This window comes from Myiozetetes cayanensis, unplaced genomic scaffold (genome assembly GCF_022539395.1).
Source record: "Myiozetetes cayanensis isolate MyiCay16 unplaced genomic scaffold, myiCay2020 scf14, whole genome shotgun sequence".
NCBI lineage: Eukaryota > Metazoa > Chordata > Aves > Passeriformes > Tyrannidae > Myiozetetes > Myiozetetes cayanensis.
Window position 1 is genome coordinate 5,352,205 of NW_026087048.1, and position 22,495 is coordinate 5,374,699.

General features: G+C 51.8%; 2 protein-coding genes across 2 annotated transcripts; one reads left to right on the forward strand and one right to left on the reverse strand.

Annotated features, from left to right (window-relative positions):
* Nucleotides 1-1,627: 1,627 nt before the first annotated feature.
* Nucleotides 1,628-6,537, forward strand: DUOXA2 (dual oxidase maturation factor 2). The gene is made up of 6 exons (XM_050309613.1): nt 1,628-1,774; nt 1,908-1,965; nt 4,129-4,263; nt 4,442-4,655; nt 5,745-5,959; nt 6,344-6,537. Exons 1-6 carry the CDS (start codon nt 1,628-1,630, stop codon nt 6,535-6,537), a joined length of 963 nt encoding a protein of 320 aa, XP_050165570.1.
* A 3,751-nt stretch (nt 6,538-10,288) lies between these two features.
* Nucleotides 10,289-15,211, reverse strand: DUOXA1 (dual oxidase maturation factor 1). Its single transcript, XM_050309608.1, has 6 exons — nt 15,065-15,211; nt 14,119-14,176; nt 13,434-13,568; nt 13,068-13,281; nt 11,269-11,483; nt 10,289-10,500 (listed from the first exon to the last, which is right to left on the reverse strand). The coding sequence occupies exons 1-6, from the start codon at nt 15,209-15,211 to the stop codon at nt 10,289-10,291; spliced, it is 981 nt and encodes a 326-aa protein (XP_050165565.1).
* Between the last annotated feature and the right edge of the window lie 7,284 nt (nt 15,212-22,495).

Genomic DNA, 22,495 nt, shown 5'->3' on the forward strand with positions numbered 1-22,495 from the left:
AGGTTCTAGAGGTTTGCTTTCTCCTACCCTGAGCTACAGGCACCACTTTTCCACTGGAAAGATGCAAAAATGCCAAGGGTCTTCTATACAGGATAATCAAGGGAGAAAGATTGGGTGGACAGCAAAAGAGTTGTTTCCCAGGAAAATCTCTATAAAACAAGTCCCAGAAGTTGCAAAGCGAAGAGGAAATGCAAACACCCTTTGGTATTGGTTTAGAGATAAATTTAGATTTAACTAGGCAACATTTTCCATGCTATGTTCTAATTTTAATTGTTTTAAGCTGTGAAGAGTTGTGTTTTTGTAAATACAGACTTGAAAAATCTTTTTTTCCTTTGTTGTATCTCATAGGAAATTTGGGCAAAGATACAAGGAAACCAGTGGAATTCAAGTTATCAAGATTTAACCCATCCAAGGTTTAACTGCTCATTTATTTCTTCTCTGGCAGCAGCTCTGACTGTTTTGTGGGCACATTTGCTGGGCTGGACTTCAGTAACAGCTCCTGCTTGCCAGGTAATCATGACAATTGAAAGCTGCCATTTTCCAGGCTCAGCTTTCTAGGGAAATATCCCAAAGATATTACAGCAAAATAACCCTAAAGAAGATTTACAAGAGCACACGACAACTCTATTAGTCTGGAGCAGAGTCAAGATAAGGTTAGATCCAGACCTGTTGTAAAACCCCATTAAATTCTGCTGTAATTATCTAGGTTACTGGACAGAAAATGATTCTGAAACCAAATGTTGTTTTATGCATTGAAAAGTGATTCAGCTGCCCAGGCAAACTGTTTTATGATACTTATTGTGATTCCCACCCACTTCTAGGGATTTGGGGCCCACTTTTTTGTGGCTGACTTGCTCTGAGTTGGATCTTGCCTAAAAATATGATTAATACTGTTCTCAGAAAATGAGAATAAAATCAACTGCTCTGTCCAGGATCAGAGTGAAATGGTGTTTGGTCATGAGTCAGATTAGTTCTAGCATTCCCTGACTTTAGCTGACTTCCCAGGGTAGTTACCTGCAGAGGGGTTATTAAATAAGCAGAATAAGAGGACTAAGCATGTAATCAGTTTTGGTAGAAAAGATTTAACCCAGGCACAGGGTGAAGGTGTTTGTTCTGCTTGGCACTGGTGGCCTCTGACTGGGGATAATTTTGCTCCATGTTCTTGGTGGTTCCTTGTCATTTTGAAGGATAACTCCTCTGTGGTGGTCGCTGGCTCATGGACCTCCTCTAAGGGCACACCACAAAGAGGAAAGCCCCACTGCAGCTGCTGGAAGGAAAGACCCAGCTCTGTCTGGGCAGGAGCTGCTCAGCAGGTTCCTGCTCTTGGGCTGCTCCTCACACTGCAGCAGAACAGTGGCTTTTGGTTCCTTGGGCTGGTGGAGCCCTGCCCCAGGCACCTCCTCTCCTCCACAGAGGGCTTTTGGGTGGTGTGTTCTCTGCTGGGAATTATTTTGCCTGCCTGTTTCCTTGCAGCGTCACATTTCCTTGTCCCTCCGGGGAGATCTGAGGACTTCCCATAGCTGATTATTGAGCTGGGGCTGGCCACCGCAGACTGGGGGCAGCTGGGCAGGGCAGTGCAGGGTCCCTGCTGTGACACCTTTCTCCCACAGGCTCCAAGAGGTGCAGGATGACTCTCTTTGATGGCATCTACCCCTTCTACTCGCAGCAGAGGAAAGCTGCTGGCTTCAACATCAGCACCATTATAGTGATTGTGGTCTTCCTCACCTTGGCCTGCAGCTTCCTGCTCATCATCCCAGGCATCCGTGGACGGGCGGTGCGTGATCCCGGGGATAAGCAGCTGCTCCCCATGTTCTGAATGCCGGGACACTCATGGGTGGTCTGGAGTGAGGCAGGAGGAGAGCTGGGACCATTCCTCCCTGCCTGATGTCCCACCTCTCTCCCTGCAGAGGTTGTACTGGACTCTCCGTGCTCTCCTGAGCCTCTTCATGGGAGTGGGGATTGTTGGTAAGTGCTGCGCAGTCCTTGAAGGGAGATTTGGGGGCAGGATTAAACCCCAGGACAGGGTCTGTGACTGGGAAATGTGAGCTGGGGAGTCACAACCATGGCTTGGTTGAGGCTGGTTGCAGGGTCTACCTTAATCCTTCTCTGCAAAGCATTCACACAGCTTTCTAAAAGGGCTTCCTCACCCCTTGCACAGAGGCTGATAGCACTTGAAGGTGCTCATGATTACTTCTGGGAGTTCTGCTGGCTTTAACTCAAACAGTCCCAGCTCTACCAGGCTGCACAGCCCCGCGTTCCTCCCACTGTGTGTGTGACTCAACAGAGGCAGGACACAGGAACAACCACAAAAACAGGGGTGAAGCACAAAGAGCAGATTTATTTTCGTTACCTCTTCTACTGGAGAATCTTCTAAGAGCACCGGCTGGTGGCACACAGGCAGGGAGGGGACAGAGGCACGGCATGGCCTGGTCCATGCTAGAGGATCACCAAACCTGCTGTTCCTACTCTCAGTATTCCAGGGATTTGTGCAGGTGTAGTTTACTGATGTACTTTGATCTTTCCCGTAGCAGGGCAGGATCTCAAGCCTGTTCAATAGGTGCCTATGAGCTGTCTAAACATAGATGTTCCACTTCTCCAGTACACGAGGCTAAACATTGATTAGTATTGTCTATGGGTTTTTCTACACCTCAGCTGCAAGTTGGTTCCTCCTCACCAATTTTCTATTCTTTTACCCCACTGTGTGAGCCCTCCTGTGCTGCCCAGGGCTGTGGCCAGGCACATTTTAGGCATGTGAGGAGCCTTGCAGTGACGTGGAGGGAGCAGGTTGGAATAAAACAAAAGCAGGGCAGCAGCTGTGGTGCTGGGGTAAAGACATTCCCAGAGACAAGTTGGGAGGAGATGGAGAGGATATGATTTAGTAAAAACCAGGAAATCTTCTGTTGTAACTGATGGTGGAAACCAGGCAGTGGGATTTCCAACTCGGACAGGGCAATAGAGTGGGTAAGGAAAGAGGTACTGAGGGGATAGAAGACACTAGGTGGTGAGAGCAACCAGCCCTGATCCTAAATCAGAGAAACTCTACTGCTGTGAAGGACAGCATAGATTACAGGACTGCTCAGAAAGGGATGATTAAGTACAACCCAGAAGACCCAGCCCCTGATTCGACCATGCACGAGAATTAGGTAGCCAGGCTGTGACCAGCTGCCTGACACATGGACCAGCCTGGCATGTGGTTGCCACCCCAGCGATGTCCAGGTGCTGGGAGATGCCTAGGAACATGGTGTCAGGCTGAAAACAGCAGGCGGAGGGTGGAGGTCATGGATGACGATGCAGCTGGGTGCTGCTTGGGTACACGGGAGGAATGAATTGTTCTGGAGTCAGCGTCAGAGTTTGTCTGGCAGCAGCAGGGCACCCTTGCTCCTGCAGCCAGAAAACATTCCTGTGGAGCTGCCACTGGATCAGTGCCCTCACAAGTTGATTCAGCAGCCAAACTTATTTTCAGGTATGTTTTGTTGTTCAGCCTGAGATCAAATCACGGGCTTAATTTTCAGCCCATTTCCCTGCTGGAAAATGAAGCCCATGGTAAAGTGGAAGGGCTTCAGAAAAGAATACCTTGTTCCAAAAAACATATACCAGAAATGCTGCAAATTTTTCTTTTTTCCCCAGCCGGAATGACTGTCCAAGCTGTGATGGCACTTCCCACCCCTCTGTGCCACCTCTGTTTGACAGTGACCTTCACTATTCACTAATAGTGCAGTTTAGGAAGCTTAATATGTGGAATGAGACTCACCCTTGTTCCTGTGGCTGATAACCAGGGTCAACTCTGAGCCCCGGATGCTGTAACACTTGCCATGGTGGGGAAGGGAAGCCCTGGAGAGGGTGTCCAAGGAGGAATCAGGTCATGGCGTTCATCCCTGGGGATCTGAGCTCCACTGCTCCTAGATCCAGGGGGTTGATGTGTAGCAAGGGGAGAACCTGAGCTCAGCAGGGTGTGGGGGCTGGTTGAGGCACGTCCTGGTGGCTGAGTCAGGTCTCCTGCCCTCCTAACACTCCCTTCCGGTGCTGTGGTGGGAACACTGCCGTTGGTGCTAGCCTGTATTCTCCCCTTGAGCACGACAAAACCTGAGACCAGCCCCACTTTAACCTAAGCTTTACTTTTCCTGGCAGTTGTCCAGTTCACAGGGGACTGGGAGACTGGCTGGGTGCAGGCAAATGCCTCCTACAAGTCCTTCAGCCGTACTATGGTGAACGTGGACATTGGGGTGCACATCGGCCTGGAGGGGGTGAACATCACACTCAAGGGTGAGTCTGACACCTGCATTTGCAGCTCTGGAGTGACCTTGGCCCCAGGAGTCCTCAGCTGCCCTGTGGGAGCCCTTGGTCTGTGACGAGGCTCCAGGGACCCTGCTGTGCCCATGCTCCTGGCTGGCAGTGCCCAGGTGCTGGCACACAGCAGGACCTCGGCTTCTCCCTCCTTCAGGAAACCCAGTGAACCAGATCAATGAGACCATCAACTACAACGAGTACTTCTCCTGGAGCTTCGGTTCAAACTATGACCACAGCTACAGTGAGGGGCTGGAGAAGGGGCTGCCCAGCCCCATCCTCTATGTGGCAGAGAAGTTCACCTCGCAGAGCCCCTGCGCCGTGCACAGGCAGTACCGCATCTCTGGCCACTATGCCTCGGCCACGCTCTGGTGAGCCTTCCTGAGCTGGTGCAAGCACAGGAGATGCAGGGACATGGGAAGGGCTCTGAAGCTTTTTCCCTAGGCCTCTGAGATGGATGGGATTGCATCCTGCCAGTAAGAATGCTGTGTGCATGGAGGGGCCCCTGCAAGGCCTGCAACCAAATTGGTTGCCCTGTAGGCACTTTAGAATGAGCAGAGAGGAGGTTCTGGTTCTTTCTGCTGACCAAACCACCAGGGCTGGGCACAGGAGAGAGGGTCATGGTGCAGGTCCTTGCTGTGATGTGGTAGTTATGGCGGAAGTCCATGGATGGAGTTAGTGGCCCAGAGAGGCCCACTGGCACATGAAGAACTCTTCCAACCCCATCTGTGAGTGTATTTGGTGTCTGGGAGTGGGACCAGGTGAGGAAAGATGATGGTGCTGTTAATATAGGGTTGATCTTGACTCTTTAGCAGGGTCTGCTGGGCAGTGACATGTCACTGCTCACTTGGGATGAGGGAAAGCTGGCCCACAGCTGTCAGGATGTCGTCCCTTCCATCACGGCTTGTGTAGGTCAAGGGCCATTGCAGTGCTGTTCTCCCTGCTCTGTGTTTGACTGCATGGATGCAAAAGCCAAGAAAGTGGCCTGGTGATGCTACGGAGCAAGAGCTCCTGGCCCATAACTGAGGCCTTCCCTTGTCATCCAACTCCTCAGCCAAATGCAGAGCTGCTGCAAATGACTTTTGCGTGCTTCTGCATTTATCTCAGTCCTATGTGTGGCTCTCTGGGGTCTGTACTACCCCACATGTGGAAGAGCAGGGAGTTGAGATGGTCCAGATACACTGAGTGGGCTGCCATTGCCTCCTTCAGGCTGGTACTGTCTGTGGGCTGAACAATGGGAAGAGGAAATATGTGTTTCTGCCTTCTGCATGTAGCAGTGTGAGCGCTGCACATCTGTTTGCTCAGCCTGGGGATTAGGGATCACTCCTGCCTCCCCACAGAGCTTCTCCACCTCATAGTATGCACCCTGGAGCCCAGATTCCCATATGGAAATCCTCACATTGAGCACCCTAGTCTGTGGCACTCACACAGCTTCTCCATTGGTCTCTTCTTGTCTCCAGGGTGGCCTTTTGCACGTGGATCATCTCCAACATTCTCTTCTCCATGCCTGCCCTTGTCTATGGAGGCTACATGCTCCTGGTCACAGGGGCCTTCATGACCTTCTCACTACTCTCATTCTCCACTGTGAGGAACTCCCCAATGTGCCTGATCCAGATTGGGACTGCAATCCTTCGTGTAGTCTATGGGGGATCCTTCTGGCTCACCCTAGTGATTGGTAAGGTCACCAGTGTGCCCCAGGGCACGCCACCTATTCCCTCTGGATGTACAAGAGTCCCAGTGCTTTTGTCTCAGGTTGAAAGTGCAGCTTGGCAAAGCAGATCCTGGCCAGAGGTGCAGACAGGAGTGGCAGAAGGGGGAACACCATCCCCATCTCAAGGGCAGTGAAGGGATTTTTAGTTCCTGAGATGCAAAGAGATGGAGATCACTTGCCTGGGTTTTAAGATACTCAGCATACCTGAAGCCCCCTTGTACAGTGGAAGACCATCTTCCATAAGCAAAGGCATTGTCTCCTGGCAGGGGACCCCTCAGAGGAGGGCTGTGGGCTGGGAACTGTGCTGGTGTGTACAGGAACCCTCCCAGAGAGCATGTTTGTTTCCAGGCTTGCTCTGTTTTGTGGCTGGGATCACCGTTGTGGCACTGCACCACCTCAACTTGGACTTGCTGAAAACCTTCTTCGATCTCCGTGAGGACAAAACGGAGGAGTACCAGGAAATGGCTGAAGTGCACGTCAACTCCTATTTTGTGAACAAGGCCCTGGCTCCTTCTCAGCCCTTGGAAACCAACAACGTCTAGAAGAAAGTTTTTTCCACTCCTTCCCTGCAGGTGGACCTGGAAGGGCAGAACACAAACCCTTCTTGATGCCCCCAGAGACGCCTTACCCTGTTCAACTGCCCTTGAAGTCCACATTCAGACAGGTCCGTGCTGGGAAGTACCTTCACAGACTATCTCCCTGACAGTGCCCTCTGAAAAATGGCAGGCTTTGCTGGCAAGCTGTAATCAGAGCAGCTCACAGCTCCAGAGACTTGAGCTGTACTCACCTGGAGTTGTCTGTGCCAGGAGAAAAACCCTTCCTGCTCCATACCCTGGCACAGTGTGAAGCGAAATCTCCAATGGCCAGTTCCCACTGAAACTGAAACACTGAGCTCACAGGTGACATTTCTCATGGGGAGCACCCACGGCTCCACAGATTAAACTTGCTCCCTTCTTCCCCAAGCACTGACATTTAGTGTAAAACTTAAGGTGATTCCAGGAAATCCAGGCCCAGACGCAGGCTCGGCAGACTGGATGTTGCAGGAACTGGAATAAAAAAACTGCTCCAGTAATAAAGACTAGGTAAATGTACAATGGAGTTTGCAGAGGAAAATATGGTGGTGGGATTATTTTCACTTTCAGATTTGGGCTTTTTTAGACAAGAACATGTAGTCAGGTATCAGCCAAAAAGATGCCACATGGAAGGAGGGAGAGGGAAGAATGAAGTTACTGTCCAGCTGGAGTACACCTGGGCTGGCTGGGCAGCAAGACACAGGGAGATTCTGCCCCTCTGCCTTGCTCAGGTGAGACCCCACCTCCAGAGCTGCCTGCAGCTCTGGAGCCCAACATCAGGACATGGAGCTGCTGGAGCCAGCCTAGAGGAGGCCCCAGAGATGCTCTGAGGGCTGTTAAGACCCTTGTTGTTAAGTTCCTTATTTCTGTCACTCCATATTTGTGTTGCACTAATGTGATTTATTATGTACAAGAATTATTTTCAGTAAAACTTTACTGAAAACCCTCTCATTTGAAACTCTGTGGGCATTTGCAGGCTGGTTTCTTAAGAAGGGGTTGTGGGCCACATCTGAAGGTAATTTCTGGAGAGCCTCCAGCAGGAGCAGCCTTCCCACAGGGAGGATGCCCCAAAGGAAGGACAAGTCTTGCTGTCACATTTCAAGGTAAACCACTGAGAAACCTTGTCCCGAGGAGCAGCATGTTGTGAGGATGTAGGAGAACCTCAAAAGCACTTTAACTAGCTGAGTGGTGGGACAAAAGCCATAAGATTAAACCAACAAAACTCCCTTAGGCAAAGGAGGATCCTTTCTTGAGAATTTCTTGCATCCGAATGTGTCAGGCGTGAAGGCATCAATGGGAAGATGCTACAGCCAACCACAAATTGTTGGCACTGGTGTGGGACAGATCCCGTGACTGTAAGCACAGGAGGCTGGGGGGTTTCCCATTCGTTCGGCCACTGCATCTGGCTCTCTCCAACCTCAATCTCCTGCATTTGGGCATGATTCCTCCTCAAGAGCATCCTCACCAGAAGGATAAGTTTGTGCTGCTGCATCAGACATACAAGGGTGTGAATGCAAATAAACAAAACATAACTAATATGTTATGTTATGATCTGTTTGAAGAACCAAGACACCAGAACCCTGTGTCTTGTCTGCATCCTGGCAAACATGGGATAGCTGAGATTTCAGCAGCAGACCCTGTATGGAGCCAGCTGAGCTGTGACAATGACATGCTGGGGGTGCAGAGACCCCTTCACACTCATGCAGAGCAAGGGGTCAGGACAACCAGGGCTGGATGTGTCCCAGGCTGGACACTTGCAAGGAGATGTGCAGGTGGAGGACTTTTCACCACATGGAGGAGCACACACAGGGCCATTGCTTTGTAATGAGTATTTTGCCTCACTACAAGTCACAGCACCTTTCTTTCATGCACTGTAAGAGCTGTGGCTGTACAACCACCACCAGCTCCTGCTGCAGGTCCCACCTCCTCCATCCACCGCAGCTCTTGGCTCAGTTTCCTTACTGGACTGAGTCATGATTGGACAAGAAGAGGTAAAATTATCACCATTAAATCCTTAGTTCTTGGCCCAGGCTCACTCTGGTCCTACACTATCCAGGGAATCTGGCATCTAACCAGACTCAGTGCCAGCAATGGAGCGAACACCGTGAGCATCTTGGAGAGTACAGGAGAGCCTCGGGGCTCTGCAAGGACTGTGGGCCCCATGCCCTGGTGGCAGTCATTGCACCAGGGCATTGCAGCCACCAGGACATCTGGCAAGCAACCCCCTGCCCAGACTGGACCACAAGGAGGAACACACCAGGGAGATGTTTATGAGGGCTGAATTTCTATTGAATAAATTGGAGGAGTTTGTTGTGCCTTGGATCTAGTCCATCTGTAGACTGAAGCATGTCTTGGTAGAAACCATTGTGAACATCCTGGCTGAGGTCTCTCAAGCCTCAGGAGTTCAACTCCAAACTGTTTTGAGTTCTCTTGGTTCTCATTGAAGACTCTTCCATCTGGAGTGGGATGTGCCATGGTTGAGCACCTCCTCCCCAGAGGGCCTGCCTCGTGGTGATCCCTATGCAAACCCCTCTGCTGGGCTGGAGATCACTCCCATCATACCTTACACATGCCTGGAGGCACTCTAGGAGCTAAAGTTCTTCCATATCCCCCTGTTCGTTTGCCTGGGGATGTCCTGATACACTATTTAGGGCCTATTGACTTGACTTTATTGTACTGAATCAACTGGCTGTAGTTGGATGTTCCATACAGGACCACTAAAGGGCTCTACCTTTTCCTCCTCCCTTCCCTGTGGCTGCCCTCAACCCTCAGATGGACACCTCTATCAACAGACAAGTGAAAGGCCATGTCCAATTTATTTTATTGAGATATGGGGAAAATAAGTGAGCACAAAATAGAAAAAAAAAGAAGTTGTGAAATCTGCACTGAGGAAACGGGGTGCAAATCTGCAGTGTGTTCCCTCCCTCCCTTCATGGACAAGGTGCCAGCAGCCAGGACTGAGTGGCTGTATCCTCCTTGGGTGTGCAGAATTCCAATGTCTCATGCCCCATGACATGAGTGTTTCCACAGCTGAGCAGGAGGAACACAAACCTCCCAGACCAGAGATGCCGCTCCCCTGTTGCTGGTTGGTTACAGCTGATCTCTAAGGCACTGTAGCACCTCTCTGCCCACCTCCTCCTCTCCCTCCCTCCCACCTGGTCTGGTACCTCCAGCATCCTGCTAAATCATGGTCCTCCTTGTCATCCTGCCCTTCACCCCAAGAGGAGATGCTGGTTACAAGGCACCCTGGTGAGTGCAGCTTCACCCGTACTTCCTGAAAGCTGATGGGAAGAGCATCTGTGGGCAGAGGGGATTTCTTGGGGTCTACAGGGTGGGAGTGCTGTTACAGGGGCTCTACTTCTCCTTTGTTTCCTATCTATGAGTCTGCAGTTACTTGGTTTCTCCTTGGTTTGTTCTGGTTTGATCTCTGTACCCTGGGGACTAAGGAGAAAGGCAGTAGCCCAGTGCCTGGAACTGGACAGCCAGGGTTGGGGCATGAATTCTCCTCACCACAAAGGTTCTTCCAGCTGCTGCTGAGTAAAACAACAGGAAATGGGGAAGAAAAAAAAAAAAGATAAACTGCTGTATTTGAGACATCTTTTCAGATTCGGACATTCTTACTACACGGCACTTGTCGTGTCTCTTCCCAGCTGGGCTTCTGCTGGATTTGGTGAATTCAGGAGCAGTGTCCTCAGGCCTTGCCCCGCCTCCCCCCCATGGCTCACAGATGGGTGGCTGTCACCTCAAAGAGCTCTCCCGGTGGGACCATCAGCACATCCTGCACAGAGCAGCTGGGTTTGGCCAGCAGGCAGGGCTTGTCCCACACCTCCTCTGCTCCGTTTCTCTTGTCCAGGTTAAAGATGAGCTTCAGCTTCTCCGGCTCCACAGAGTTCAGGATGATGACACTCAAACCCAGCAGCAGGCACAGCAGCCCTGCCATGCATAGCATAGGGACACATTAACACCTCCTCCCAATGTGTCCCAGCTCCATCCAGATCCAGCTGGAGGCTGGTGACATTTGGCATCACCTGGTAGGTCTAGGGAAGGTTCTATTTCCCTTTCTACATCTGGATTCTGGCGTCAGTTTGGTCTCTCTGGTAAAAAAGAGGGGCCAGTGAACTGGGGCAGGGAGTTAGGGCTAGAGCTGGGGAAAGGCTGGAGGAGCTGGCTTGTTTAATCTGAAAAAGAGGAGCGTCTAGGGGAACTTAATTGCCATCTGTCCTTGGAGGTGGATGTTGTAACATGGGAAATTCTGGTTTGATGAAAGGAAATAATTGTTTCCCATGAGTGGGACTGCTGTGGGGCAGGTTCTGGAAGGCAGAGGGAATCTCTGTCTGTGGGGACATCTACCACCAGACTGAACAAGGCTGATGTGGCTTTGATGTTATCCCTGTTCTGGGAGAAGGACCCCTGAGGGTCCTTCCAGGCCAGGTCTTTCCCTGACTCTGCAATTCCTGACTCTCCCTCTCTCCTCTGAGCACACCTCCAGCAGGTAACTTCAGCCATTCATATCTCTTGCCTGTCATCTCTTTTCCCCCAGCCTTCAGAGGGAAAAATCTTTTATGCCATTAAAAAAAAAAAAAAGTCATTTTGTGTGACCAGCCATGAAGACAGAAGGGAAGAAGTCCTGTTGAGACATCACTGAACATCATCTCTGCAGGGGTGGAGAAGAAAAGCCCCTGGAGCAAGCTGAGCACTCACCTGTCACTAATGTCAGCCAAAAGGATTCACCATAGTCTGTTTTCAAGGAAACTGGGCCAAACTGGATGGGGCACTTGGCCGTGTTCCTCACAGTGAAGAAGAAGAGCAGTGAGAAGAGGATCAGAGTGGCAGTGAGCAAAAGCATGTAACCACCATGGAGCAGGATGGACATGGAGAACAGCAAGATGGAAATGAGCCACGTGCAGAAGGCCAACCTGTGAAAGGACCACAAAACCAAACAGGAAGCATCCTGGGATGCACGCTGGGAATATCCACTCAGTGAATCCTCTCCACTTCCCAATGGAGGGACACAGTCCCGGGCAACCCACTCTAGCTGGCCTTGCTTCAGCAGGTGGGCTGGACAGGCTGATCAGAGGATGTCCCTTACAACCCAAACAATTCTGTAACTACGTGAGTGGTGGAGCTGTGGCACAGGTCCAGCAGCAGTGGAGAGTGATCTCTATGCCTGGGAACATTCAGTGTTGAACTCTGCGAAGCCCCAAGCACCTGGGGCTTTGACACCAGCCCTGCCCTGGGTGTGGGACTGGAGTAGAAATCTCTGGAGGTCCCTCCAAATTAACTTTTTTTTCTGATTCTTGTGATCATCCACAACTGGCCACCTCCAGGCAGTTCCTTCCTGTTCAGAGGGACAATGACACCAAGGGACACCTTTGTTTGGAGAACTGCACCTTGAGCCATGCCCACAGCTGATTCAGCACCTGGAGTGAACCCAGCTGCCAACCCTGCCCTGTGTTGTGGGGTTTGGGTTTAGCCCATTGGAGAGCTGAGCCTAACAGCTCAGTTTTATTTATTCCAAGAATAATAATGAAAAATTTTCATCAACATTCCTTCCTTGAAATACTGCTCCTCAATAACAGGAATGTTTGGGCAGGGATAGTTATCTTTCCTGAAAATAAAAAAGGGGATGTAGACAGGGACCTGGAGCCCTTCCCCATAGGGGGAATCGCAAAACTCACTCTTTCCTCACTCTTTCCCACCACCTCTGAGGCATGTGGGGGTGCTCTGAGACTCCACAATCACAAAACACACCAAGGCTCTCAGCTTTGCACCACAGGACAGCCTCTGAGCACCTTCATAATGGTCCCTCCTACTTCCCACAGGCAGGTCTCATGCCCTCTTGGACATGTAAGAGGAAGCCCATCACAGCTGGTCTTACTGGGGCTCCTTATCTTAGTCCTTGGGAGAGGATCCTGAACTATAAGCCTCACAGTTTCATCTGTTTTCCCTTAAATGAAGAATAATTTTCCTCTGATGACAATTTTGTACATCAGGACAGAGGACACAGAAAAGGACTCCAGAGAAATGGGTCAAAGCTGCTCCAAGGGCTGCAGCCCCTCTACTCTGAAGACAAAGCTGGAGGGGCTGGGGGTGTTCAACCTGGAGAAGAGGGCAGGGTTAGATGGGTTTTTGGGAAGGAATTGTTGGCTGTGAGGGTGGTGAAGCCCTGGCACAGATTTCCCAGAGAAGCTGTGGCTTCCCTGTCCATGGAAGTGTTGAAGACCAGGCTGGATGGAGCTTGGAGCAACCTGGGATAGTGGAAGGTGTCCCTGCCCGTGGCAAGAGGTAGAATGAGATGAGCTTTAAGATCCCTTCCAACCCAAAACTTTCTGTGATTCTGTGATTCTATGACAGGCCAAGAAGCATGAGCATCCCTGATTCTGTAGAAAGCCAAGGTTTTGGCATGGTCTTACAGGAGAGTGCCTACATCAGAGTGCCTTCCCTCTGCTCTGCCTGGTTCTTTCCAGAGCAGAGACAGGGCTGACCTCTCTCTAACTCACCAGAGCGTGGCCGAGGCATAGTGGCCAGAGATGCGGTACTGCCTGTGCACGACGCAGGGGCTCTGCGAGGTGAACTTCTCTGCCACATAGAGGATGGGGCTGGGCAGCCCCTTCTCCAGCCCCTCACTGTAGCTGTGGTCATAGTTTGAACTGAAGCTCCAGGAGAAGTACTCGTTGTAGTTGATGGTCTCATTGATCTGGTTCACTGGATTTCCTGCCAGATGATGAAGACTAAGGACTTTTCTCAGCCTTGGAGGCAGTTCCAAGACTTGCTGGTGTGGGGGATGCAGGGCCCATAGCCCCAGTATACGGGTGTACGGCTGCCAAATTTGCCCTCCATCCCCTCCTGTTGTGATGTGCACTCACCCTTGAGTGTGATGTTCACCCCTTCCAGGCCGATGTGCAGCCCAATGTCCACGTTCACCACAGCATGGCTGAAGGACTTGTAGGACGTGTTTGCCTGCACCCAGCCAGTCTCCCAGTCCCTGGTGAACTGTAGGGCTGTGAAGACTTCAGAGGTTAGTTATGGCCTGGCAGCAAGACATCGAGTGCTGGAAGCACCTGCCTGGTCACCATAGCCTGGGCATTACCTACCTCATCCCAAGGGCAAGGACTGGGTTGTGAACCACAAGAAGGAAAAGTCCTGTATGTCCTTCCCCAATATCAGCCCTGACCCATGACTCTCAGAGCCCCACTTGGATTGGTTTGTCACCAGCCCCAGTGCAGTCCCTAACACTCGAGGCAGTGGGGCTGATGTGTGGGCACTATCTGGGCACTGGTCCTCATCTAAGCACCTTCCAGTTTGTCTGCCTGAAAGTTGGTGGGATTTTGGCGACTGTCCTGGGTATGACCACCAGTCTTCAGAGAGGAGACTTGCACCTTCTTCCTGTTGCTGGAGCCAGGTCCCGGACACAAGATGGGTGTGGGTCTCCCCCATGAACTCATCCCACAGGCTGGATTTGGTGCTTGTCTGCTCTGTTCATGCTCCCTCACTTTTCTCCTCTGTGTTTTGAGCATCCTTGAGCTTCCCCCCCAGAACCCCAGTACTCACTGAGGACCACGGCCCCCACGAAGAGTCCCATCACCAGCCGCAGGAACCAGAAGAGTCGCTGCCAGGGGTGAGCAGAGCAAGGGGACAGGTCTCAGTCAGATTTTGCCATGGGGACCTCAGTACCAAGCATGTCATTTAGAAACACCAGATGGTGAGGAACGGGCCCATCCCTCCCTTGGGGAGTCACCCCATGAGCTTTGCAGGCACGTGGCATGTGGGGGACATGTGGCTGGGGTACCCCTGCTGCGGTGGCAGGGAGGCAGCAGAGAAATGCAGACAGAGCCAAGAAGGTCAAAACAGCCCGTTGGGGAAAGTTGTGACAACCCCTTTCTGGGAAGGAGGATGGAGACACTCCCTTAAATAGTTTTGAGCTGGAATTTCCACACTTATCCAAATGTCCTGTTTGGATGTGTTGGCAGCTGGCCACAGATGGATACAAAAGCAGTGACTGGGCATTTGTAGGATGTCCACTGTGGGACAGGAGCCCCTCAACCAGCCCTGCTGCAAAGCCAAGCACATAACAAGCATGTGGCTTACAGTGGGGTCTGTTGGCCACACAGACCCCAGCGAGCAGTGCTGGGACATGGCCAGTGAACACCTCCTTCTTTTATTGAGGTTCTGGGGAAGGTGGAATGAGATCTTTGAGCCTCACCCTGCTTTTCCACTCCTGTGAAATCACTTGGCCTTGCTCACAGAGAAATCCAGCCAAGCTAAAATCTAGCTGTCTCAGAAATTTGGGATGGTGGAGTGGTGTCTGTAGCATGGGGTCCATGCTAGGATGGGCTGGTGCTCACCCTTCTGGCTCACTAGAGATCCCAGAGCCCTGGCCATGAACTGTGCTCAGGTTTGCTCCCCACACCCCCTTTTCAAGGCTGGGAAGGAGGAAGAATATTGAATACACAGTTCAGGGAACACAGATCTGAACTCCCTCTGCCTCTCCACTTACCCCCCTGCCCCGGATCCCTGGTAGGATGATGATGAAAGTGGCCAACATGGAGAGGAAGACGGTGATGATGACAGCCTGGGTGGTGTCAAAGGGGAAACAGGCATTGGCACCGGGGTAGAAGGGGTAGGAGCCATTCCACAGCGTCATTCTTCTGTCTGGGAGGGCTGGAAATTGGCACCAGAGAGACATTGGAGCAAAAATCACCTCCAGAGTTTCACCACACTCAGCTTTCTCCACAGAACCATCTCCTGCCCCCCTTGCCAGGCCTCTGCTTGTCCCGGGCACGGCTGTGTGTGCATCCCCAGTGCACTGCAGCCCCACACGGGGCATACTCAGGCATCTCCCACGAGAGCTATCCATCTCCCCAGGGTACATCTCAGAGCAAAGCTGGGTTGGAGTTACCAGGGCATCCGCTGCAATCCTCATATTGTCCCCAGTGTGGAATAGCAAGATATTCAAGCACCACTGGGCTACTCACTCCCCTCCTCTGCCTGTTCTCCGTCCCTGGTGTCTTTCCCCTGCTCCTCCCTCCCTAGTTCAGTCCTTTATCCTACAGCCTGGCTCCCGTTCACGGTTGCTGTGCTCGGGGCGCTGGTGAATCACAGCACAAACACGGGCTGTGCCCCATCGAGCTGCTCCTCGCTGAGCCCCGACGGACTTAACTCCTCATCGTCCAAGGAAACAGGAATAACCTGGAGGGTCCCTGGCAGTAGGGTGCCTGTCCCAGAAGCCAGCTGGAGGGAACGGTGGGCAGAGGGATGCTGCATGGGAAGGCGGATGTTTTCGCCACGGCACTTGACTAACTCATTTTCCCGCTAGGAAAGGGCTGCTCAGCATCCCTCAGGAACGAGGACCGTCCCAGCAGTGGCTGCAGGAACACCCACACTCCTTTCCCCACGACGAGCCTACCTCTGCCGCGGCCGATCCCGAGGAATGGGTGCTGTGCAGAGCTCCGCTGTGCTCCGGGATGCTACTCCGGAATGCTGCCTGCCCACGCTACCTCCCAGGGCTGCGGGCGAGAAGCCAGCCCGGCATGGAGTCACGGGTGTTTCTCCCACTGTTTTTTAGAGTGCCCGCCTCCAAAGGCGGCTGGATTATCTGGCCTTACCCACAGCGGATCGGCCCACTCCGGCGCTCCTGCTGAGCCCATGGCAGGCAAGGCTTGGCACAGACAAACCTGGGAGAGGTTTGTCTTCTTTTCCGTGACTTTTCCTGCAGAGTGGTGAAAAGTTCAGCTGTTCCTTATGGCACGAAGACCCTGGAGCTTTCAGGCTCCTCGGGAGCCCGCCGGAAGAGAGCAGAGGGCTCAAAGCCCTCACCTGCACTGCCCAGTGGAACATTCCAGCCCGGGTCACCTGGCACAGTTTGTGGCTGCACGACCTCCTGCTTGACCCTACTCCTGAATCCATCCACGGGGATAGGTTTCACAGGAAGGTCCTGGCTGACCTGTCAATCCCTGGGCAAGGTGACAAAGTGACTGGCAAGGGGGACAAGCAGAGAGGCACAGGTCTAGAAGTACTCCCAGCCTTGCTATGCAGAAGATGTCCAAGTTACTAACCTGGCTACGATGTGGAGATCAGGGAAATTCAAGCTTTTGGGGTTTGCTCTGGTTCTGTGGCAGGTTGGTTGGCTGAAGCAGGTTGCATTGGTGCCAAGAGGGACCAGGGTGGGAGAAACACTTTCTTTGTTTGGGGATTTGTCTCCAAAATTGGCAGTTACAGCCGTCCCCTGGATATTCCTTTCTGCATCCAAGTGGATGGGCTGGCTGGGTGCCCTGGAGAGCTGAGCTTCCGACTCCCTTGGCAGAGGGATATAAAAATGAGTTTTCACTCATGCCCAGCAGTAAATAAAGGCATTTTGGGGCAAAGACTTTGCCATTTCCCCTCAAGTGCCAAACTGGTGCTACACCAAATCCCACGACAGAGGTGGTTTAAAAAAGTAAAGGGTGGCAAGGGTGCCATGGCTGAGGAATGTGTGTGCAGAGATGTGCTGTGGGGCTGTCTGGTGGGGACGCGGCATGAATTCCAACTCTGGAAGCCTCTGCAAAGCAGAGGGAGATGTGGACTTCACCACAAAAAATGCAGATCCTCAGGGGTGTTCGCACAAACACACAGGCTTTGGACCACTTGGAAAGGCGGAAATACCTCTTCCTCCAATACGGGAGAGGGATAACTGAGGCAGTGACTGCTAATTAGCAGGCTAAGATTTATCAAGTTGAGGAAGATGAAACCATGTGAGGTGGTATGTGGTGTGAGGGTTTAGACCATTCATCCCTCATTACACTCCCTGGAGATGGAAGAGGCAGCAGTGGGATGAGCCCTGCAGTGGCTTTGTTAAACAAATGTGTGGACTTTGCCCGGGTAAAAGATTCGAGGTACAGTGGGTTTTGGGCTGTTCAGATGGGCATCACAAACATCTTTTTGGGAGATGTCCTCTTGCCAAAAATGAAAGGGAGAGGGAGGGAGTTCCCCTCCTTCTCCAAAGGAGGTGATCAGCAACACAGGGTTGTGACATTGGTTTTGTGACACTGAGAAACTCACAGGACTATTCTGGTTCCAGAGTGTCCCCAGCAGTGATAGAAATGGTGGGGGATGGTGGCACCCCTTCCCTGAGGTGCTGATGGGGCCATGGGCTGGCAAGTGTGGGAAAGCTGCTGGATTTACCCCTCACTCAGTACTCTGCATCTAAGAAAAGGTCCTGCAGAAAGATTGAGGACATTATCATAACTGGGGCTTGGGGAGTTTCCCCATTTTTTCAAATCTTCTGGGTATTTCTGCAGGTGGTAAAGCTTCATCCCACTTTCCAGGGAACAGGTCTGAGTGCTGCTCACCAGCAGCTCACAAGCTCCTGCTCAGGGCACTGCTCCCACCTCAGCACCCTGCCCTCTTCCCTGGGCAGCCTCTGCTTCACACCCTTGGGAGTGATGGATCCCCCGATTATGGATGAGTCACCCAATCCAGGTCACCTGTGGGAGGTGAGGCAGAGGGGAGCAGCACCCAGCACCTCTTGCGCAAGCAGCCAAAAAGTGTTGGATCAGCTGCCTCTGTCAGTGCTGGGAACTGAGGTGGGGAAGGCGTGGGGACATGCCTGGGCAGGGAGGTGATTTTTGGGATGGAGCAGGAAGATTTCTGCCTGATCCATCGGAGCCAGTGGGACAGATATGGTGCTTGTGGCCAGGTCACCCTGACCCACTGGCTGTCCCTATCACCCCTCTGTCCTGTTCCTTGACACAGGGAATGCTGCAGCTGGAGTTGAACTGGGGCTCTGTTGTGATGGAGCCCATTCTGTGTCCCATCCTGATGCTTGGATCCTTGCCCAGGAATCTTTGCCAATGCTGAATGATTCATGATGGAGCAACTTGAAGGGAAGGACAGGAGGAAAGACGGAGTGACCCTCTCTGATCAGTTCCACCCTGGAGAGCAGAGAGGTTTATGGTGCTGTGGCCATGCTGGTTTGGCTATGGATATATTGGCAAGAAGGATCTATTTTTCCAGCTCTGGAATTTAGTTAAACATTTTGAGAGAAGGAGAAGGTGTTGCTGCCCGCTACACTGACCAGTAGGTTTTGTGTCTTATGATGGAGACAAGTCAGGGTCAACTGAAAGGGCAGCCAGGAGATGGAGGCAGAGCTCTGCAGGAGTCACATGTCATCTCAGTGGGAACTGAAACAGGAGGGCTTTCAGCCACACTTTGAGGAAATACTTGGCTAGAAATTGTGTTGAGTGTTCAGACCTCTGCCCTTTCCAAGAACCATCATGCAGGAGAGGAATAAGTGTCTGGACATGGCCTGGACCTTCTGAAGCATATGCCAGGAAGATCATCTTGCCTGGGGGCTGCTTGACAGTCTCTGCTCCCAGGCCCAAAAGGACTTTCAGTTCCTGCCAGGGCTGTTGTGGGTTTCCATGTGCTGTCAGAGACCCAGGGGACAGAAACCCTGCTGTCCCATTGCCTTCCCAAATATCTCTATCCTGCCCTGAGACTCCATGTCTGATCCTGTGGGCTCTTAGACCCATGCCTGGGTGGGGAAGGGGACACCCCAGTGTGGGACTGGGTCTGGTTCCTGTTCCTTCCCTTGCCCCTTGCTGAGATTGCCCGGTTTGGATGAAGGGCTGCAGGTCCAACCCCTCTCTCCTGCCCACAGACCCGAAGTGTCCCTTCCAGGCTGCCCTAATTCTAGCTCTGCAACAGCTGCAGGGGCAGAGGGATACAGGAAAGGAGCATGGGAGAGTCTGATGCCCTGGGAGAATGGAGGAGAGGCATCACCTCCCATCTTGCATCCGTGTTACAGATGTTGCCTCCCCACTAAAGAGTAAATGGGTTTGCCAGCTCCCAGACTGCCTCTCCAGCCTCATCCCTGAGGGCCTCCCTCATCTGACAGAGGTCTTCTGCCCCGGCATGAGTGTTGGGAAGTGCATTAGCCTTTGGGATGCAACTCGGTAGGGATTTTACTATCCCAGTCTGGGGAACCCTGTCCCCACAGATAACAGCCATTTCTGCCAGTTTAATGCAACTATCAGCAAGCTGAACTTCTCTGGGCTTTGCTGGAGCTTGTTAATGATGCACTGGGTGGTAATGAGCACTTTGATCCCTGGCTGCAGCTTGGAGAGCAGCTTCCTCCTGTAAATCTCTGGCATCAGAGGCCTAATTAACGTGACACACATATTTCCATGGAACTCCTGTGTCTCATGTCTCCCTGACAGCCTTGGAATCCCTCCACTTGAATTTGGACCACCTCCTGCAAGGTGTGAGCTTGCAGATCATGGATCAGGAGGGTGAACATTGCAGTAGGAGATATCCAAGGCAGATATGAGGTTGGCCAGGTGCATGTTCTCTGACAGCTCTGGGTGCCACAAGGGCTCGTGGGCTGGTGTTCAGAGCTGTCCCCACCCAGTGATCCTGTTCCATAAACCATCTCCTTGGGTGGTGTCTTGCAGTTGATGACAGTCCTGCTGTGAGGTTGAACTAGAGACCTTCAGAGGTCACCCACTAGTATTTATACAAAGCTGGTGACCCTGTTCCTCCCACCATAGTCTCAGAGGCCTCACAGCAGAATTGGTTCCCTAAAACCTTCCAGAGCATGCGTTTCCCTTTCTTCCAGGGAAGGCACACATGACAGGAAGCTGGGAAACTGGCCTTTCATGAAAAATGACATGGTCTTTGAGGTCTAGGGCTGCCACCCAAATGTTCCCAGGCAAGAGGAACAGAGGGCCCCTTCTCCCAAGTCCCATGTAATTATTCTCACAAGTCCTCCTGCCCTACTGGAGCTCTCGTATTCCTTCCCATGGCACTTGCATCCACCAGTAGTACTGCCAGGTTGGAGCTGCTTCCTGAGGACATGCTGGAGGGTGGTGTTCCCTTATCAGTGCCACTACCCTGCACTGGTTCTGATTTGAAAACACCTTGAACAGGTACAGATTTCCTCCTGGAGGCAAAGGTCTTCCGTGGCACATCAGAGGATGGAGGATGTCAATGTCATGGGAACAGTGAGAGCTGGAAATTAAAAGAAAGGAGTGTCCAAAGTTGACTCTTTTTATATCCTCCCTGGAGTAGGAAGCAGTCTTACTGTAGCCACCTCTGCCTACTCCTTCAGGAAGGAGATTTGCCCGAATTACTGTTTGTATTGGCTTCCCCCACTGGGAAAACACCTCACTGTGGCAGTACTGACCTGCACACGTTTTATAAAATCCATCAGTTCCACAGTGGTTCTGCAGCTCTGCATTTCCTGGCAGAGTCTTAGTGTTGCACAAGGGGTCCAAAGGTGCCTGGTGGACATCATAGGAGCTGGTTTATTGCCCCTTCCTCTGCAGCACAGCAGGAACATGCACTCCATGAGCTGTTAGTGGTGCAAAGCAATTTCCCAGTGCTGTGTCAGGTTTATCCCACTGAAGATATTTTATACCCCACAAGCATAAGGAACCACTTAATATATGAATACCTTATTCCCATTACTGTCCTTGGCTGTCAAAAATGCATCATAACAAATAGAAAACGGGAGTGAGATTGTGTTGGACCTCCTCTGGATGCACTCTATCACCCTAATGATTTTGGGAGTCCCATGTGGAGGGTCCCATGGTAGGAGGACTCTCATCCAACCCCACAGCTGGTTTTGTCTATGCTGCACTAGAGCTGTTTCCATCCCATAAAAAAGTCTTTGTGGGTGTATAGCTGAAATGATCCATGTCTCCAGCCCAAAGCAGTAGCACTTGGTGCACAGATATCGTAAGAACCTCTCCTTCTGAGTAGGGTCATATAGAGGACTTTGGGTCAGGCACACTAAGCCTAGAACAGCAATGACACCAAGTGGTGGCAGTGGACTTTCACTGACATCCCTCTGAGCCAGCTCCTACTCCGAGTCAGTCTCACGGCTAAAGAGAGACAAATGTCAGTGGTTAAGGTTAAGGTGACTTGTCTCCATTTGTCTCATTTCATGTCGTTTTCCCATCCCTGCGGTCATGCCATGGCCTCAGGTTGTGGGGGAAGCCCAGGAACAATGATGGTCACAGCTGTCTGTGAGTTGTCAGGGCTCCTGAGGATCTGTGTCAGTGGTGGGAGCACCCCAGGGAGGTTGTCCCAATGACCTTACCTGAGTGGCCTCATTGTATCTCTGTTTGTGGTGTGCAGAAGCAGCAGGTTCTGCTATGAGCAAGGTCTTGAGTACAAGCAGCAGCAGCATGGAGGGTCATCCTAGAACTCCTGAGCAGCAAGTTCATGAGGAGGTGCCTTCCCCAGGTATGAAAATTCTTGGGGGGGTGTTTCCAAAACCTGAATCAGTACTCAAATACTTATATTATACAAATTTACAATAAATTAATTTATATTCCACAAGTTGAGTCTGTTTCCCATGACAGCGATCACCAAGTGACATCCCCAATCCACAGCGATGTGAGGGAAGGGAGACAGACAGATAGGACAGGTACTGCTTGAGTGGCTGAGAGAACAAGGATCTCACATGGTTGTCTCACAGTCAGGAACCTGCTCAGCTTTCTGTGAGCTTGCCAGGGTGGTCCCATGACACAACACTGGGTCAGGAACCCCATTAGGCTGTCAGTCTCTCTCACGCTGCCGGCTGAGGGGCATCTGGTCTCCTCCGGTGTCAAATAAGATCCACAATATCATTATTTTTCTTGCTTATAATTAGTTTTAAGCCAAGGCTTTGCTCCAGCTAATGAAAGGTGAGCTGGGGGTCACCCACATCCCAGCACACAGCAGCCAGTCTGGGCAAAAAAGTACAGATTGGAGGAAAGATTTCTGTATGGATGACTGCAGGACAGTGGCAAACATCTTGAGCAAAGCTGGTGGGTAGGAGACCATGAAAGACCCAGGAAGGAAATAGCTACAGATGGTGCTACAGGTGGGTGCTCACCAGCAGGTTGGAGAACCTAGCGGGGGGGTCTAAGTGACAGCAAGGTGATGCTCTTCCCCAGGGCTGCAG